The 20,478-nt window shown below is 34.9% G+C and overlaps 1 protein-coding gene across 3 annotated transcripts in view; it reads left to right on the top strand.

Moving 5' to 3' along the window:
• LOC145246794 (telomerase protein component 1-like) overlaps positions 1-20,478 on the top strand; it is a 715,591-nt gene that overhangs the window by 402,079 nt on the left and 293,034 nt on the right. For all 3 annotated transcript variants that reach the window (XM_080108593.1, XM_080108592.1, XM_080108594.1), the window contains 3 exons: positions 3,277-3,352; positions 12,802-12,958; positions 19,538-19,633. In XM_080108593.1, the coding sequence (XP_079964719.1) occupies positions 3,277-3,352; positions 12,802-12,958; positions 19,538-19,633 (329 nt within the window). The remainder of the gene's footprint in view (positions 1-3,276; positions 3,353-12,801; positions 12,959-19,537; positions 19,634-20,478) is intronic.

Genomic DNA, 20,478 nt, shown 5'->3' with positions numbered 1-20,478 from the left:
TTTAAAAAATACATAATTTTACTTACAAATATTTTAATAACTTTTATTTTTTAAAAATAACTTTGCTATTTACTTGCCTCTCCACGATAGTAAAGTTAGATACAAAGTGGGTTTTTAATGTTGAGAAAATTTTAAGAAAGATGGGTGTATATATTAGATATTTATTTGCAAGCATAATAAAATCAAATCTACATCAAACATAGTTTTAATTACAAGTTTTGTTATAAGCACATTTTTAATTGAAAATCTTTTTGTAAATAAAACTCTAGACAATTTTTTAAATTTGATTTCTTTTTTTCCAAAATAAAGTTATAAAAATTCATATTGCTCTCTTTGTTTACAATATAAATCAATTGGAAGTAAAATTTCAAAAATCTGGTGTTATTGCTTTTTTTTTTATTTGAGTGCTTGAAATCCTATATAGTCCAAAATAACTACCTTGTTTTGTTGACGATCTTTAAAGCTAAGAATTATCCAAGCAAGTCTATATGTGTGTGTGATTATATATTCCTATTTTGGTTTCAATTTGTTTGTTTTTATGCATCTACTTTATATGTACATCGGAGAAAGATAATTAACAATGATTGCTGTAACAAAGCCACTAACACATATGCAAATGACCAAGCCGTGGCGCTAGCATGACGTCACAGAAAGAAATGGATATATAGACATTCGGACCGAAGGAAAAGAAAGAAGAAAAAAGTGAGAAAGTGTGTATCAGCATAAAAGGAACTCTTAACAAGATGCAAAACTTGTTAATCCTAAGAACTTTTGCAAGATTGTCAAGAAACTGTGAACCATTGAATAAACAGCTGGATATAGCTGAAAATTAATTCATATAAGTTATTTTTGCATTTTCTAAATTCATATGAGTTATTTTTGCATTTTTTAAATTCATATGAGTTATTTTTGCATTTTCTAAATTCATATGAGTTATTTTTGCATTTTCTAAATTCATATGAGTTATTTTTGGATTTTCTAAATTCATATCAGTTATTTTTGCATTTTCTAAATTCATATGAGTTATTTTTGCATTTTCTAAATTCATATGAGTTATTTTTGCATTTTCTAAATTCATATGAGTTATTTTTGCATTTTCTAAATTCATATAAGTTATCCAAATCCAGACAGACACTGCATGTAGAAATAGAATCATGCAAATCTGTTTTTACAAAATCTTATTATTTTAAATTAAAAGCATGAAGTGAAACACCTTTATTGATCTTTGACATGATAAAATCCACTATGTATCAATATTTTCAACTTTTATGCCATCGGCTAGTCAGTTCTATAAAAACTTATGCGGTTTTGTCACCTAATCTGCAGGTTGATTATTGGCAAACATTCAACCACTCCTATGAAAATATACACATTTTGAAGGCGCCTGGTACAGTCTCCTCTCCAGATATCTAATTAAGTAAAAAGACATAACGGTTGCTGGGAGCGACACTAATTTCCAAATATAATTAAATTTTGAGCGTTTATCACACCAAATGCGAACCCCACCCTAGGTCTTGTTTTGTGTCAAATTGTTTCTCCTCTAAAAGATATTAACAAATGCAATTCTTTTTTGTTTTGATTTTCTTACAAAAATCGGGTTAAAAAGCAATAACAGCACAGGAAATTAGAAAATTTAATTCATTTTAAAATTGGAAGTTGTCTTTAAACTTTCTTTATAAATCAGTGCTTAAAACTTTTTCATTTTCCAAATATTTTCCATCATTTCTCCTGATTTATTTGTGTTAAGGCATTTCAACCTTTTTTGGTTTGTCAAATTTATGTTCTTTCTTTATCTGACAGAATGGTTAATTGTAGCTATAGACCACTAGAAAAAATAGACCTTCAAAATATTCCAGTAAAGACCTAATAGCCAACTGTGATTCTCTCCAGAATGTGCTGCTGCCATTGCGCATAGAAATCACTTTTTCCATTGCTTCCAACATAATAGATGTACTGAGACTAAAGCTGCCTTCAGGACTGCCAACAACTACTGTAAAAGAGTAATAAAGAATGCGAGAGAGTTGTATGCTCAGTTCGTTAAGTCCAAAGTAGCTTAGTAATGGCTTAGTGTCTATCAGTTTTGGCAAATAGCAAACAGGTCCTGAACCGAAACGAGTGCTCTATCCCAACCATCATCAATGGACCTGAAGTAATTTCGTCAGCATCAGACAAGGCCAAACTCTTTGCCAAGAACTTTGCAGCTAATTCTACCCCATGTGATTAAGGCTGCCTACCCCCCCGTATTTCCTCCTGTATCTGAAAACATGCTATGCATATGTGATGTTGTCAAGCTAATCAAAAACCTTGATTCCAGTAAAGCCATTGGCCCTGACGGCATTCCAATTATAGTGCTGATAAAGCTTCAACCAGAACTAGCTCCCATACTTACAAAGCTGTTTAAGCGTTGTCTTAAGGAGGATTGCTTCCGAACACCCTGAAAAACCTCATAAGTATGCCCTGTATTTAAGAATTCAGGTGATCGGTCATCTCTTTCTCAATACAGATCAATAAGTCTCCTGTGCATCATGAGTAAGTTGCTGGAATCTGTGTTAAATAAAGAAGTTGTCAACCACCTCGGCAAAAATAACTTTCTTAGTGGCATGCAATATGGTTTTCGTTCTGCTAGATCTACAGCAGATGTTACTATAATTATTTACCTCCTTCCTAACAATTGAAATACGATGATAAATAGAAAAACTAAAAATCAAAAAAATCAACTAAGAGAAAGTCAAAATGATGAACAAGAGAAGATGAAGAAATTGTGGCAACACTGAATTCCCAGACTCCTCTATGATTAATTCAAGTGTATTCACAAGTTGAACGTTTTCAATTGAAGGCATATGTGACTGTTTTTTATTTTGTGTTCGTTTTTGTCTTTGTCTTATTTACCCACTGTTCGAATTAATATTTTCATAATTAGTTTTTAGCTCTGAATCGTTGAAACAAAACTATAGTTATGCAAAATAAATGTTATATACATGTTTGTTACGTTTGTATTATATTCATTATCAGAAAGCAAGTGCTTGAAGTTATGAATTCTAAACAACATAAATGGGAATAAAATAACTATGACAAAAATGAAGAAAAATATGATAAATATTTGCCCAAGCTTTTAAAATTTCAGTTATTAGTTTCTGGCAAGCTAACCCAATTTGTCTTAGCCTTACTGCTCTACATCCCATCATACTTTATAGACAAACTGTTTCATTGCTAATTGCAGTGATTATAAAGAATAGATTAAACTACATTTTTTATTTATTTCTAAATTTGTTTCAGATAAAAAATTATTAATGGGACAAAAAGCATCGCAATACAAACAATTCCTTGCCAGCAATCAGCACATTTTGGCCAAGTAAGAAATTCTTTTTCTATTTACATTTTTTCGTCTTCCTCAATTTGACTAAATTTAGTTGTCATCTGATGAATTTCAAGGAGGTTGTATATAAAACATTATTTTCAGATTTAATATGTTATTTTAATGTTAATTGCTTGTTAATGTTTAACGTGTGTAGATGTGCATTCAGTTCTGTGGTGTCAAACGTTAGTTCTATCCTGCTACTTGAAAACTATCTTTAACATTCTGTTTAGTTGAAAATGAAAAACTATTTGTTGATTAAAAAGTTGTTTACTATCAATGTGTCGTGTTGAATCGAGTAGAAGGCTTTCTGATTGGTTAACCAACATTCAATTATTATTCTATTGGAAACTCTACATACTTTCATATTAAGTTGTGTTAGTTGCTGTACAAAGGAGAGATTGAATAGAATGCGAAGCAATGTCAAGTACTTCTTGCCAATGACGATCATCCAGTTGCGAGTTTGATCGTTTTCTAAATTGTACTATTTTCTCTCTCGCATTGTTCATTGCTGATTAATTGGTATGGAGTCGAATGGATAATCACAACTCCATGTTGTGAGAGAAACTCTTTTAGTCCACCTGAAATGAACTGACTCCCTTGATCACTATGGATAGAATCTGGGCAACCAAAGAAGGTAAATAAATTCTGGAAACTTTTTATGACAGTTTTGTTGATATATGCTGGCATGGATAGACAAAGGGATACGATCATGAGTAAGTATTTGCAATTATTCGTAGTTGCTTTTGAAATCTATTGAAAGGCGTTCAAAGGGCGATTGAGTATGGATTAAACGACCTGAGGGGAGTTTGAAGAATCTTTGTTTTAGTTCAGCACATATTTGACATTCAGCGCAGGTACGTTTAACATCTTCCATAGAGAATGGTAGATTCTTCTGTCTCGCAAAACGATTCAACCTCGATACTTCTGGATCACAGGGTGCTGCGTGCAGATCTTTTAGTGATAATGAGTATGAAATAGAGCATGAATGAGAAAGAGTATCTGCAGAACTATTAAGGGAACCTATACTATATCATAAGATTAGCTGGAAAGTTCAAGTCTCCATCAAAGTAGTTTATCATTTTTAATGCGGTTTGGTGTCTGAGTGGTAAACATATATGAAGCGGCCTGTTGGTTAGTAAAGATGGTAAAATGTCAACCAAGTAAGAGATCACACTATTTACGCACAGATGTGACAATGGCTGCTGATTCACGTTCTGCTGCTGAGTGTCGACGCTCCAGCTGCGTCAAGGTCCTGGAAAAAGATGCTATTGGACATCCATTTTGAGAAAGGCAGGCTGCTAATGCTGTCATAGATGCATCCGTGTCTACTGTGAATCGAACTTCATCCTCTATCGCTGAAACTGAAGCCTTACAAATTTCATCTTTTATTGCCTGAAATTGATTTTTGAGTTTTTCAGTAATAGGAAAGGTTGTAATGTTTAACAAAGGTGAAATTCGATCGGAGAAATTCTCTACCCAAAGTGAATAGTATGAGAAGAGACCTAAGACCCATTTGAGTGACTTGCTACAGTTTGGAATTGTTAATTCTTTTAGTGGTGTGAGTCTGTCTGGATCAGGACTGATTGTTCCATTTTCCAATAGGTGCCCTAAAAACTTAAGTTTAGTTATATCATATTCACATTTTTCAGGGTTCAGTTGCAGATTAACACGATCGACAACTTTTTCAAATGCTTTCATATTTTCATCCAATTCTTGATAAGTTTTTTCTTTGATGACGATGTCATTTATGTAGGCAAAGATACCTTTGAATTCGTGTTCTTGGATTATATTGTGCATAATGCGTTTGAACACAGCTACCGATTTTGTTAATCGAAAAGGTAACCGAGACAATTCGTATAGGCCTCCGTCAGCTTCGAATTCTGTATAAATTCTTTCATCTTTATGAATAGGTAATACGCAGACTTCAAATCTAATTTATTAAAAATTTTATATTACGATAGTTGGCGTATAATATTTGAGATTGTTTGGAGTGGAAAAGAGACAAGAAATATCGATTAATAGTGGCAGAAAAATTATGCGATGCTTATGTCTTTCATTGTGGGTTACTTAGTTTTTCTACTTCATTCCGAATAAATTCTCGATCAAATGCAGAGTAATTCCTGCCTTTTGTTGCAATTGGTTTACAGTTATTTGATAAATTGACAAAAGAGCAGATGGCTCGATTTTCATCTGTGCGACCTTACAGATTTGTAAGGGATTTTTCCATTAAAAAGGAATTCTACATGGTTATGTAGCTGCATAAATTCTTGTCCAAGTATAATAGGAGTACACAGGTTGGGAAGAATAGAAAAACGCATATTAGGATACATTTGCCCATAAATTGAGATAGACACAACACGGTGACCTTGGGTTTTGCTTGTAAGGTTTGAAGAAGCCATACTTACTGTGTCACTGGAAGGTAGTATATGAAAGCTGAATGATCTCACAACGTTCATTTTTATGAAATTTGTAATGCTTCCGCTGTCTATCATACATTTCAGACAAGTGTTGATTATTGTTGCCTTTACAATAGAATATTGTGAACGAGGTGTGGATTGAGATGAACTGTAAGAGCAGTATAAGCAGAGTTAGTTCTTAAGAGGTATCGGCTTTCTTTTAGATCAGCAGACTTTAGGGAAATGGTCTCTCTTTCCATATGTAAGACAGTCAGCATTCCTAGCAGGGCAATAGTTTCGAGAATGATTTTCATACCCACAGAATTGCCATTTGACATAGTGAAGTGCTTAGTTCTCGAAAAAGTAGCACATTCTTTAGTTGAGACATAGGATTATTTTTAGATTCTTTTGGATACATTGATAATTTTGCTATATTATTTTATTTTTTTATTTTTTATGTTGAATAAATTGTAATAAAAATGAAGACCTTTTTAAATGAGCAAAAAGGTTTTATTCAACATAAAATACAACCAGTAGGGATGTATAGCAAACAGAACGAATGAATGAATGATCAAATTTCAAACGTTATTTTTAAGTCTATACCGCGCATGCGTACTAACGCTACATATCACATCATAACAACCTGTTTAAGTGGACGTAATTTTAAGCCATCGTAACTCTCATGTACATTTCTTGTGAGCGTTGCTATTAGAAAGGTTATTGAAAAAGGAAGAGGGATGAAGTACAAGAATGAAAAAGAGAAGTACCTAGTAGTTTAGCAGACCACTTGCCACAAATTTTAATAACTGCTGCAATCAATCCTTCATTAGATGATGGCTATCCTCTATTATTCCCCATGCTTTCTTTTTGCATTCTCTTATGTAGTGTTTTCTTTAAAATGAAATGTTCAAATGGAGTTTGTATAGAACAAAAATACATGAAATTCAGTTCCTGTCTTTTTCATCTTTCTATTAATAATTTTCTGTGACCACTTCTTGTATGTCTGTGTGTAATTCTCGTCTACGTTACTTAAACATTTTTTATTTACTTTTAGTTATTGAAGTCAAACATGTAACTTTAAACTTAAAAAAATCCTATTAAATAAAATAATTAAATTTAAATTGATCATAATGTATTTCTGTTTATTTGTGAATGAAAAGCAACCATTTTAATCGTTTATTAATAGTTAAAAAGAAAAATGAATTCATAGGAGACCATGAAAGGGATTTGAAAGTGTTTAAACTATCGAATTTATTTTCTCACTGTATTTCAAAAACCCAACAAAACTCAAATTCTTGCTTTCAGGAAATGTGTCTCATTTATATTATGCCTTTTTTTACAACTGCCTTTTCTTTATCATAATGCAAAAAAGAAAGAAAGAAAGAAAATGAGATCAACAAAAAGAGAGAACAAAAGTCATCTATGGTGGTTTATCTATCGACCATGCTTTGCAGATGGTGGCATTACTGTCAGATTCGACCTTTAGCTTTCCAGTACTCAATAACCTCAGTTATTTTTACAGGGTCTGATTGATAGCCAATGCATGCCCCTTTTAAATCAGGAAATATGCTGTTTTAGTTGAAAAGATAGTTTGGCCCAAGATCGCACAAAAGAAAGTCCTGTAGTGTCCTTGTGGTATAAAAATTGAATGGTTTGAAAACTATTATCCAATAATAATTGTAATTCGAATGGTAATGTATTTTTTATATAATGTTTGTTCTTTCCTTCGTGTATTATAATATATAACACATCACATGTTTCTGTAACCTTTTTGTATGTTTGCCTTCAAACTGTCTGTAAATCCAACTGTTTCATCATTATCACCCTGCTTTTTTTTTCTTTCAATCATGTTAACACACACAATATGTGCAGGAAAATATACCCATACGCATGATCGCATAAAACCTAATGACTAGAATATAAAATATTAACTTATTTAAAATAGTATTTAAACAGTAAATACAAGTGAAGAAACCGATCAGTTTTGATTGATCTCCACATCCAAACAATTTTCCAAATTAATCTAATCGCTCACTAGTTCAAACATCAAATTTATGAAAGTAAATAACTTGTTGGGTTCATAAATTCAAAAAGTAAATGTTCTTGAGAAAGGTGCATATGGCCACCAACAGTGCTTCTTCCATGTGTGTTTTAGGACGCCATTTTTTATCCGTTGCTGTGTTCCTCTCTTTGTTTGAGAGGATAAGATACAATCAAAGTTCAAAGCCTTTATTTCAGGGATTTTTGAAAATGTGAACCAAAATTTAAAAGCTACTGTTTTATTTGTACCAAATAGGTTGTAGGTTGGTACCTTCCAAGCTTCTTTTATAGATATCTACATTATTCACCTTTCTACTAGAACAGATAGTGGCTGTCGTCAGACAACTGTAGCAATGACATAATTCATGAACTCTTATCTTTTCCTCTTTTTATACAACCTTGACTTTAACACTTGTTCAAACAAATATAATTGCAGCAAAGTTTGTTGGTCAACTAGTAGGACTATGCAGGTTCCTAATTTCCATAAATTACCTAGATTACAGGATAAATTAAAGTAAAACTAAACCATTTGTTTAATATTTTAAATCTGTAATGGTTAAGTTCATTTTCAGACAAATTCAGAGTAAAAATGATTATGGCCCAGGTGAGGTTCGAACTTACAATTATCGTCTCTAAGTACAGGGTTCGCCAATAAATAGGGAAGATTTTAAAAAGTTAATTAGTTATTGAAAAAATGCACTTTAACAACTTTATTATGTATAAATGAAATCTACTTCTACATCTGAAGGTAAGGTTTACCCTTCCTCCCACAATGCTAGCCCTCCCCCATTGCTGCTTCACTTAAAAAAGAATGATAAAGAATGTAGATTCCATTTATGTATAATAAAGTTGTTAAAATCTATTTTTTCAATAACTAATTTATTTTAAAAATCTTCACGATTCATTGGCGGACCTTGTACAATATGCTAATTGATATGCAAATGGTGGCACTATTAAATACATAAACTATCTTTGACTTCCCTCTTCTCTCCATCAAACTTGATACAAATGGAAAAATGGATGAATAGTGATTTGTCTGTTATTAACTTGTACCTAATGATTTTGTATTACGGCTTTTGACTGACAGTAAAACATCTGACAACTTTCTCTAAATTTAGAAAAATATTGCTCAGGATTAAATATTGAAATCGATGTAATCAATTGAAAATAACTATTTTGTTTTTAACAACAGTGAACGATATTTTGCGTAAATAACTTACAACAGATGCTTTATGCAGCAGAAAAGCTATTAATTACAAAAGTATGGGAAAATGGACTTTGTATATAAGATTTTACAAGAAAAAGTTTTGTAGGTACAAGTAAGTTATATGTAATAGGATTCATACATGCAAATAGTTGTTGCTGACTAGAATTCATATTGGTGTTATTATTGGTGTCACATCTGATATTTGAAACTGTTTTTGTTGCAAAGAGTGTCATAGATTGTTTAGTTGGATCACGTTTTGTCAATTATTTATTAAGATGTAGTCAGTCAGAATCAGCAGATTTGAATAAATGCAAGACACAACGAGATGAACAAAGCTTCTGAAACTTAATATCTCAAAGGAAAAAGGACCTGTGGAATAACAAAGTACTAAATAAAATTCAGTTTTAAGTGACTCTCTTAAGGAGATTGAAGGTTTAATCCTCAGAGGAGATTACTTAAGACTTCTACTGAGTCAATGGTTAAAGGAGCAAAAGCATACTACTCCCGTGGCTTAATTAAAGGGTTCCAGTCAAAATTCCTGCAGATTCTTAGTTTAACAGAAATATTCCTGGGTTCAACAAGAAGATCATAGAATACATCGGCCGAAATGTTGTGAGAATAACATTCAAGATGAGATCAAAAGTCTAAATAAACAAAATAATATAAATCAGAATGAGGTTTGATGACGATATGAATATTATTTGCTATCTATAATATGTTTCAATGTTGCTTATAATAAAAAATGAAAAGTTAAAAAATACTGCAAGAATATTTTAAAAAATCTATAGAATTTGTAATAACTTTCACAATCATCTCTACAATCTAAACCAGCCTTCGGGACAAGATCAAAGTGTAGTATCTGTTCCGACAGATGCTGCACTTAAGATAATTTGTACCAGTCAATGGAGGGGAAACCCTCTATACTGGGACAATTATTATTTTTGGTAACCAGAGTGCCCCCTTTTTGCCTACTTTTAGGGGAGCTGGTTTTTACCTCACATTAAAAACGGCCTTGTGCCTAATTTGCTCAGTGGGGGAGCAAATAAATACCATCTCTACAATCTAAACCATATTTGGTGCAAATAAACTTTAGTCTGTGTCTGACTTGTCCACCAAGTTTCAGTCATAAATGCCCAACAGTTTTTGTTTTATTGACATTTCATTCACACCTAGATATGATATGTAAAAATGTCAATAACTTTGATTTTTGTTGTGTTTTGTAAACATTATCTTTGAAGATTCATGGTTAAGTGAGAGCAAACTGATTCAGTATTATTCATCCAACTGATAAACAGATTATCAAAGAATCCCCCATATTATTGAATGGTGGGTTGAAACAAAAACTCTAGGATATTCATGACTAAAACTTGGGCATAGACTGAAATGTATTTCTAGCATGGTTGGATTGCAGAAAGAATTGAGATTTTTATTAATGATTCCATAGGTGACATGTTTTTTTGGAGAATCACTCTGTACTTGTCAACAAGGACTAATTGATCATGAATTTATGGTTTAATGCACCTGGCTAAAAATTTCCATTTTTTACATTAGAAAAAACATTGTGAATATAAAATTTTTTTTTTATATTTTATAAAAATAAATATTCAGATTTTTACTCCTATTCACCAAAACAAGGTATATTGCTACTTTAATGTAAGGGTCTACAATTTAGGATTATGTCTACAAGTGACTATGTGAGGAGTGGAGCAACGAGCTGTCTGTTTACATTATATTTAAACTTCTGCGGATTAGTACAGGAAAACAATAAGGGAATTCCAAAGTCTAGAAGCTATTGGAGTAGAAGACTTTCCGACATCTAAGGAATTCAACAGTGAAAGAGTGGGATTTTGCTGCTTGATGGGTTAGTTAGAGTATATACACCAAGGAGGAATAATCCTAAGAGTTCATCATGTAACATTGTCCAGGAACTAACACGTTGTAGTTTTCAGTAAATAAAGAATAAAAAAGAACTTCCACATTTTTTTTGTACAACAACATTTATTTCCTCATTCTCTCGTTACCACTCTTACGTCCCTCACAGGATGGACGTCATCCATCCTTCTCACGTGATCTTGAACATTTATCACGTCTCTAACATGATCTTTGTTTTAAAGCCTTTATTTTACCCTACAGGTGACGTCATTTGGCCTGTATTTGCATACACTCATCCATGCTATGTTAGATTCTTTCACATGCTGAAGAAAAAAAATTCTGCACAAGAATTTAGAACCTGTTCCAGGGTAAAATAAAAAAAACCCTCAAATTCACAAAAACATGAACAAATGAATCCAAATAAAATGTCCCCTTTTGTTCCGTCAGAAATATTTTCCTTTTCTTTTTATTTTTTTTCCTTTAAAAAAGAAATTCAAACGTATTTCTCTAAATATGTAATGACAACATTTTATTATGTTGAAAGGGGAAGAAACTCAGTTTACTGTTTCAATAGTGAGAATGTAGTTTTTTTTAATTTTTTTAAAAATTGCCTGTTCAGTGTCAAAATGTTTCAGCTTCGTTATCCAAAATTAAAGTTTTTAATGTCAACAATAAATTACAAAGCCAGGCAAATCGAAGCAAGATTAAATTCAAGTGCCATTGAATAGTCCTTGATGTTTGCTGGCACCATGTCTATAAATTCACCAAACTGAAACGATATTTTTATTTTAGCAATAAACTGACTTTATTGCTATAGACAGTTTTAATGCCAGGTATGTTATACTTGTTCATTGTATAGACAGATTTGTTTGTTACATTTTTTTTCATTGTGCAAGTTTTTTTTCTCATTTTCTTAAACAACATATAAATTTCCTGTACCTATCACATAAGTCATATTAATATTTCTCTCCGAAATTCTTTGACTAAACTAGTTAGCATAACCTCTTGCCTAGTCCTACGACTTATGTCTCTTAATTGCTCAGCTCCATATAGTGAAATTATTTGAGACAACATTAGTTAATCTTACCGTTTGTTTTAGTCTAAGGCCTCTTTGTCTCTGAACTATTCAGCCACTTTTGACGAGATTACTCAAGACAATTACAGCCCCATTTCGTCTCTTAACTGCTCAACCTCCTTTTGGCGAGATTTTACGAGACAATTATGGTTGACACCTGATCCAAAGGGCCAGAGACTTAATGAGATATCAACATATTATGCAACAATTATTGCAATTTCCCTTTTTTATCACAACACAGTTTGACCTTATCATTTTTTCGGCAACCCTTCTATCTAACACGTGCATTATTTTAGTCACTTATTACTTCTTTAATTTCCATTTAATTTTCTAAGCTACTTTTATTTGCAACTTGAACCATTAAAAAGTCCAATCACTTCTGATACAACATTTATTCTCATTACCATTGTGATATCCCTCATGTGCATCATCTCGAATATTCTTCATATTTCTAACGTGATCTCCTTTATTTTTCCCTACCGTTGACATAATTTTGCATGCATTTGCATACGTGCATCCATGCTTTGTTACAATCAGAGCAAATTCTATTAAAGCAGGTACAGGGATGCAGCATTGCAGTAATCTGACGGGAATTGGTCGATAATGTCAAATGTATTAGATTGGAGATTCTTTTTTTGGGCTCTGCCTAGGAGGGAGAGACTATTGGTAGATGCACTAACCCAGATGTGATGACAATACTCCATATATGGGTGAATGGTAGCTTTGTAAAGAGATACTCTCAGGTGTGAATAGTTTTCTAGTATGATAGAGGTATCCCAACTTCTTTGTTTGTTCTTAATAAAAATTCAACTCATAAAATTATTTTTGTTCATTTTCTTTTCCAATTTTTCAGATGCCCGTCTCTGCTCTGGCAGCAAGTTCTCAACGCTCCGACAGACATGCATCATATCAACCTGCCATCACAACAAAACATCTCAGCAGTCATCAAATTGCAAAACAGAGCAGAATCTAAAGGAAACCATATATTGACAATTGATAATTTCCCTCAGGTTTGTATTTCACTTTTCTCTTTCATTTGAAGAAGACAAAAAACATTTTAATTTGGTCAATTCTTTCATTCCAACCGATTATTTGGATGGCTGTGGCTTCTTATGGCAGCAGTTGGAAATTAATGACATGTGGTATCAATTCACTTCCTTTGCTCTCTCATTTTTGTCTTCGATTTATTCTTGATAACATCAGTGGTTGGTCGTAAGTGTTATTAGCAAAGAACTGCATAAAATCATTTGGAGTTTAAGAATCCGTCTGGAGTTTTCTTTCTTTTTTTAACAGTATTTGCACATAATAACACACAACTCCATGGAACAGCTATCCAAAAAACAAACCAAAAAACTCTTTCATGATTCAGTAAAAAGAGAAATGTCTATTCGCCATATCTCACTTTTCACCTGATTTTTACCTGCACAGAAACATTTTTGCAATTGCTTTAACTTTGTATGATAGCCTCTCACTGTGAACGAGTGAAATGTTTTGAAAGTTTTTAAGTCTTAATTTTTTAAAAGTCCATTAAATCCATTATAAATAATAAACAACTTTTTTTATCTTAGAATCTCAAGTTTTATTTTATTTCACAATAAATGTTTTTTAGTTTTTTACTACATCACCTCACAACAAATACAACATTAAAAACGTTAACGGTCATTTATGCAATTACCTAATTTTAGTGTTAAATTTTCAAGAGCAAAATCAAAGTTCTTTATGCATTTTTTATAGTCATTTCTTTTTTTGTTGCCATTTTATCTAGTGGTTGCTATAGAAGTATGTTTCCTTTTATGAAGAGAAAGGATATAAAGACACGCTTGCTGAGTTTGCATAAATAGACTAATGTTCCTTTAGCTAATTATTTACTTCTTAACTTACTGAAATGAGTGCTGCACACACAGAGACACCAAGGTTTAATTTCACTTAAATTATTTCTACTTTATTGTCAGTATCTCATTCGCATGGCTTCCATGGATAGACTGATTTGAAAAACTTTAGTTTTTCTCTGATTCAAAAACGTGACATCATTCATTATTGTTCAACCCTGTTTTGTTTACTGTTTGACGTGTTACCTCCTGCCACAAATTGATATCATTCACCTTTTATTCAACAATGGGAACGGTTCTGTTTTACAGGTTTGGTTTATCATGCATTCAGTGCGAACCTTGTCAAAATTCACACTTCATCTGTTTTCATGCACATCAAAATGGATGTCTCAGTTGTAAGCAAACATTGTTGTTGTATAAAATTTTGTAACTTTTTGAATGATCCCCTAATATGTAACTAGGATCACTATTTGCTCTTATAGTTTATGTTTTATCTTTTTACTAGCGGGGGCGGGTGTACCCGGTGTTGCCCGGGTGTTTGTAAGTGTGTGTATGGGGGGGTAAGTAATAACCCTGCTTAAATATTATAAAAAAGACGATGTTAGAAAAATCGGAAAAACCAAAACCAAAACGGAAAAAAAATGGCATAAACAAACCTGTCGGATCGAACTTGCAATCTTAACATAACAACGCTGTGTGTACAGGGGGGGGGGGTAAACTGTTGCCCATGTGTTTAAAGGTGTAAAAGAAAAGAAAACCGTTTTGGTCGGGAGGTGGGATTTAACCCAGAAGCCTTGGTGCGGAGGTGGAAACAAAAGCCAACTACTTAACCGTCTCGACCATGAGTGAGAGTAATTGATTAGCTTGTTAAGTTAAGGCTTATAAAGCGAGTGAAAGAGGTTTGATTGATAGGAAGATGCTAAATGAGGTCATCGCGGAATCGTTACGATGCCGTGGCAGGCTGATATAAGGAGAAACTCCACATTGATCAAAAGCTGAGAACAATGTCTATTTATTTGCTTCCCCACTGAGCAAATTAGGCACAAGGCCGTTTTTTAATGTGGAGAGAGAGGGAGGGGGGAGGGGACCAGCTCCCGATGGGTGGGAAATGGGAGCTGGATAGTGACAATTGGTATGAAGGGTTGCCCCTACATTGACCAAGGTCTGATATGTGGGGTTACCCCCACATATGGTCTTTGCTTACAGTATCTGCTGGAACAGATTGTATTTATTTGCTTCCCCACTGAGCAAATTAGGCACAAGGCCGTTTTTTAATGTGGAGAGAGAGGGAGGGGGAAGGGAAAAGGGGACCAGCTCCCGATGGGTGGGAAATGGGAGCTGGATAGTGACAATCTATATGAAGGTTTGCCCCTACATTGACCAAGGTCTGATATGTGGGGTTACCCCCACATACGGTCTTTGCTTGCAGTATCTGCCGAACAGATGATATTTATTTGCTCCCCCACCGAGCAAATTAGGCACAAGGCCAATTTTTAATGTGAGGAGTGAAAGGAGGGGGAAGGGAAAAAGGGGACCAGCTCCCGAGAGGTGGGAAATGGGAGCTGGTTAAAGGTCAGGTATGTGGGGTTGCCCCCACATCTGGTCTTTGCTTGCAGAATCTGCCGAATAGATACTACACTTTGATCTTGTCATCCGGGCCACGGAGGGTCGGGAAGTGGTTTCGTATTTTATACGAAAAAGCTGAATCAACACGTGAGAAGCCAAAATAGCAATAATTTTGTAAAAGTCCCTGTAAATAAATCTAGACGCGACCTGCATTCCCAAATCATAGATATTATTATCTAGGGGCTATATACACAGTTCTAAGCGATAGTACCCCCATCCCCGGGACTGTCGACGAAAAAAGCCTTTTCGAGACATACAGAAAATGTGTGCGCGCATTTGCCTTTTATATATATAGATTCTGATCATTGAGAATTGTGTTGTCATATGTTTCTATAAAGTGAAATTACCTCCGTGTGATTTTTAATTTATTTTCTTCGGTGTAACATGTATTATTTGGCTGCTCTGCTTAAAAGAAAATTTTTTTTTAAATTATATTTTCACCCCAAACAAGGCACATTGCCACTTTGATGTAGGGGGCTACTATTAGGGACACAGGCTACAGGGGTACTAGGTGGGGAGTTGGGCAGCAAGATGTCGGTTCACATTACACATATGATATTATGTCTTTACTGTTTGAGTTGCATTTAATGGGTAGAATGAGTTAGAGAGAAGGAAGGTTTATATTTATTTCTGTTTTATACAAATGGCTATTTTACTGTCAATGGTTACCTGCACACTTTCTCATGACAAACTTTGACTACATACATAAAACTCTCATTGGGGAATAGTAGAAGCTGTCTTAAACCTGATCAGTTACCATTTGTAGTGATGCTTTTATACCAAAATCAGATTAGAAAAGTCTTGGGCATTCTTGTGTGCTTACTTTAAGCCTGAAGTATAATTCTGTGCAGCTTGAGGAGGTCCATCATCCCAGACATTAACTTTGAGAAGAGGTTAGTTTATTGCTAATTGATTGAGGCATCTCTATTGGGGAATGTTGACAGGGCTGCTCAGGCAATTTTTCTGTGGGCAGAATTCTTTTCCTCTAATGCGCGGCTTTAAACCCCACTTTCCAGACATTGAATCACATCTTCCTGCCATGGAAGGGAGATAAATAATCAGCTGTCTCGATTCTGACTACCCTCTCTTGTAATTTTTTTTTTTTTTTTTTTACACAGTGGTCACCACTTATCAAGGCCCAGAAGCCACTCAGGGATAAGGGTTATTGCAAGTACATTATGTTAGTGTGGAGAGTTGATGAAATGTTTACTTAAGGGGGCGGTTCATTAGGAATTTGTTAACGTTGGACTTGAACACATCCAAGTTGTAGTCAGGTGGGAAGCAGGCAGACGGAACAGAGTTACACAGGCGTACAGTTCTAAGAAAGAAGCTTTGTTCATGGAATCCACGTTTTGATTTAGGCATAGATAAAGAGTGGGGGAAATTTTTCACAGTGGATTCGGCTAGACGGGTGTTTTTCGTGAAAGATTGGCGAGGGGGGACCAGAGATTGGAGTTCAGACGAGCACCTGCTATGGAAATAACGATAAAATAAGGATAGGCTCACAACGTCTCTTCTGTGGGAGAGAGGTTGCAGGGTAGAGAAAAGGGCATCCCCCACTAAGCCACGAAGTCTATTTTGTATTCTGTCAAGGCAGGATAGGCTGTTTTTAGCAGCTCCTGCCCAGATATGGCAGCAGTATTCCATCCTTGGACGTACTTGGCTTTTATATAGATAGAGAATTTCATCAGTAGTGAGATATCTTCTGGAGCGGTAGAAGTATCCCACCATCTTTCCAGCAACCTTGGCAACAGACTTGATGTACATGTTCCATTTCAGATCAGGAGTAAAGGTCAAACCCAGAAGCTTGTCAAAACACGGAGCCTCTCCCAGACGAGAGCCATCCATCCAAATTGATGCCAGATGGGGATCAGAGCGTTGATGATGTAAGGATAGGAGTTTGGTTTTAGATGCAGTAAAGGTAACCAGCCACGTCTTCCCCCACTGAACCACGCGAGCGAGATCAGAGGAGAGAGAATCAGAGAGAACTTTGTCATTTACAGCCTTTGATGTGTTGCTGTAGATGGTCGTGTCATCAGCATAGATGTCAACGAATGATTTAAGTATGTGTTTAGGGAGGTCATTGATGTAGATCAGGAAGAGAGTTGGGCCCAGGATTGACCCCTGAGGGACTACAGCATTAATACTGCAGGCCTCTGATTTTTGTCCATAGACCACTACTCTTATGAGCCTATCGGAGAGAAATGATTTAATGATTGAGAAAACATTTCCAGTTATACCGTAGCTGGAAATCTTGTGAAGTAGACCCTTATGCCATACCTTGTCAAAGGCCTTTGATATGTCAAGAGCAATTGCCCTAGAAATGAAGCCTTTGTCAAGAGATTCACTAATCCTGTGAGATATAACCGTCAGCACATCTGCGGTAGATCTTGCAGAGCGGAAAACATATTGTGTGTCACTAACAAGGTTGTTTCTGCTGAGGTGGTTGACTATTTCTCTATTTAATATGGATTCCAGCAACTTACTCATAACACACAGGAGACTTATTGGTTTGTACTGAGAGGGAGATGACTTATCACCTGAATTCTTAAATACAGGGCAAACTGATGAGGTCTTCCAGAGAGTCGGAAAGCACTTCTCCTTAAGGCAGCGCTTAAACAGTTTTGTAAGTATGGGAGCAAGTTCTGGTTGAAGCTTTTTTAACACTATAATTGGAATGCCGTCAGGGCCAGTTGCTTTACTGAAATCAAGGTTCTTGATTAGCTTGACGACCTCATGCACGGATATTTGTATGTTACCTAGCTTGTTCTGTGTTATAGGAGGAAATATGGGGAGTTGATGGCCTTCATCACATAGGGTAGAATTAGCTGCAAAGTTCTTGGCTGATGCTGACGAGATGACCTCTGGTCCATTGATAATGGTTGGGATAGAACGCACACTTCTGTTCAGGATCCTATTTGTTATTTGCCAAAATTGGTGGGAACCAAGCCGCTTATCAGCTACCTTAGGCATATAGCTCTCTTGCATTTTTTATTACTCTTTTACAGTGGTTGCTGGCAGTCCTGAAAGCAGTTTTAGTCTCAGTGCATCTATTACGTTGGTAGCTATGGAAAAAGTGATTTCTGTGCGCGATAGCAGCAGCACATTTTGGGGAGAACCTGTGCTGGCTGTTAGGTTTTTGTTGGAATTTTTTAGATGGTATGAATTGGTCTATGCCTACAATTAACCATTCGGTCAGATCTGATACTATAGAGGACACTTCCTTTTTAAACATGGAGTGCAGAGGTAAATCAGATATGAATGTACGGAAGCCATAGAGTATCGGTATACAGTATGGTGGAGGGGTACGTTTGGGGACTTATTACATTTTGTTTTTATCTTAACTGATACGACGGAGTGGTCGGAGGATCCTAGAGGAGAATGAACGGAACATGAGCATAGCTCAGGGGAAGTTGAGAGAAAAAGGTCTAGGAGACTTGCATATTGACCGGGTGTATCAGATATGCTCTTAAAGATAGTAACTCCACTGTTGATAGAGGGCAAATATAAATGCAGTGTGGTGTTAGCAAGTGCAACCCGGAAGCACATATAGGGTAAATTAGGATCTTCTCTAGAGATATCCCTGCCACACGTGAAGCCATCTTTAATGTAGGCACATATTCCATGCCCATGGCGATCTTGGGGGTCAGATTTAGCTGTTAAATTAGAGTATCCATTAATTATGAACTCATCTAGGGAAGTGGTCGGCCCTATTCCAGTTTCGCTTAGAAATAATATGTTCAGTTTCGTTTCTTGTAATTGGGTTTCAACCTCTGGAAGGTTGGAACGTAGACCCCTGATTTTGGAGAAGGAGACCTGGTAGTAGGGGTCTACGTTGGAAGATAGCGTTCTAGGAAAAAAAGAAAGAATAAATCAGCTTATTCTCTATATGTCATTTCAGACTTCTTGGCTATGATGCAATGTAGCCATAATGTTAAACTTTTCTAATAGAAATTTCCATTTCTGCTTAACCTAACCTAATGTGGAAATCTCCATTTTAACCTTATGTTTATACATCCACCTCTAATCTTGCTACACATCTGTCTGTTTTCATGCACATTAAACTATCTCAGTTGTAAGCAAACATTGTTGTTGCATAAAATTTTGTAATTTTTTGAATAACTTCTCTTCCAGCCTCTCACATGTGTGGCCCTTTCTGAAGCACATGAACTTGTGGCATGTGGCAGTGAAGATTGTGTCATTTACTTATTGGATTCACAAACTGGAAAGGTAAATCTTTTTAATTAAAAACAATGTAGATTATTACATCATTATTTGAGATGATCATTTCATGTAAACTCTGACAAGTGTTAAGAAATGGTTGTTTAATGTTGGGTTTTATGCCATATCGACCGTCATTGGATCATTTTATGTCAAAATCTTATGTATGTGTGTGGTTTTTTTTCATTGTTTTTAATGCATTTTCATCCCAAACAAGGCACAGTGCCACTTTGAAGTAGGGAGATACTATCGAGAACATAAGTTGCAGGAGTATTATGAAGGGAGTTGGGCAGCAAGATGTCTGTTAACATTACACTTGAACTTCTGCATGTTATCGCAGTTGGGAAAGCAGAATCCCAGAAGGAAGTTCCAAAATCTAGCAGTTCTGGGGAAGAAATTATTGTAGTCGAAGGCTTTCTTACATGTAGGGGTAATGTGCTTGTACTTTGTCATCATTAAAATACTTGTAGAACAGGCAGAGGGATGCTACATTTCATCGATGGGACAGAGGATGAAGCTTAGATCACAGTTCAGGACCTATCAGGTTGGCGACTCTCTTTTGAACCCTGTTCAGGAGTGAGAGAGTAGTAGCAGATGCACCAGCCCAAATGTGACAACAATACTTTATGTTTTTTATATAATTAATTTGTAGATAATATAAACTCTGTCAATCGCTTTACTGCAGATTAATAAAATATCAATAGTTCACTTAATATACGTCACAAGAAAAATGAAAATTGTACCATCAAAGGGTTGCTTTAAGTTTATTTCCCAAAATTTCATTCAATTACATATTATATTCACGAAGTTATGGCATTTTATTTATTATCAAAGAAATTTTACTGTCCATCGCT

The sequence above is a fragment of the Euprymna scolopes genome, chromosome 24 (assembly GCF_053919585.1).
Source record: "Euprymna scolopes isolate OS-2025 chromosome 24, ASM5391958v1, whole genome shotgun sequence".
In the NCBI taxonomy this organism is placed as follows: Eukaryota; Metazoa; Mollusca; class Cephalopoda; order Sepiida; family Sepiolidae; genus Euprymna; species Euprymna scolopes.
The sequence above is the reverse complement of the archived record's forward strand: the minus strand, read 5'-3'. Positions and strand labels throughout refer to the sequence as shown.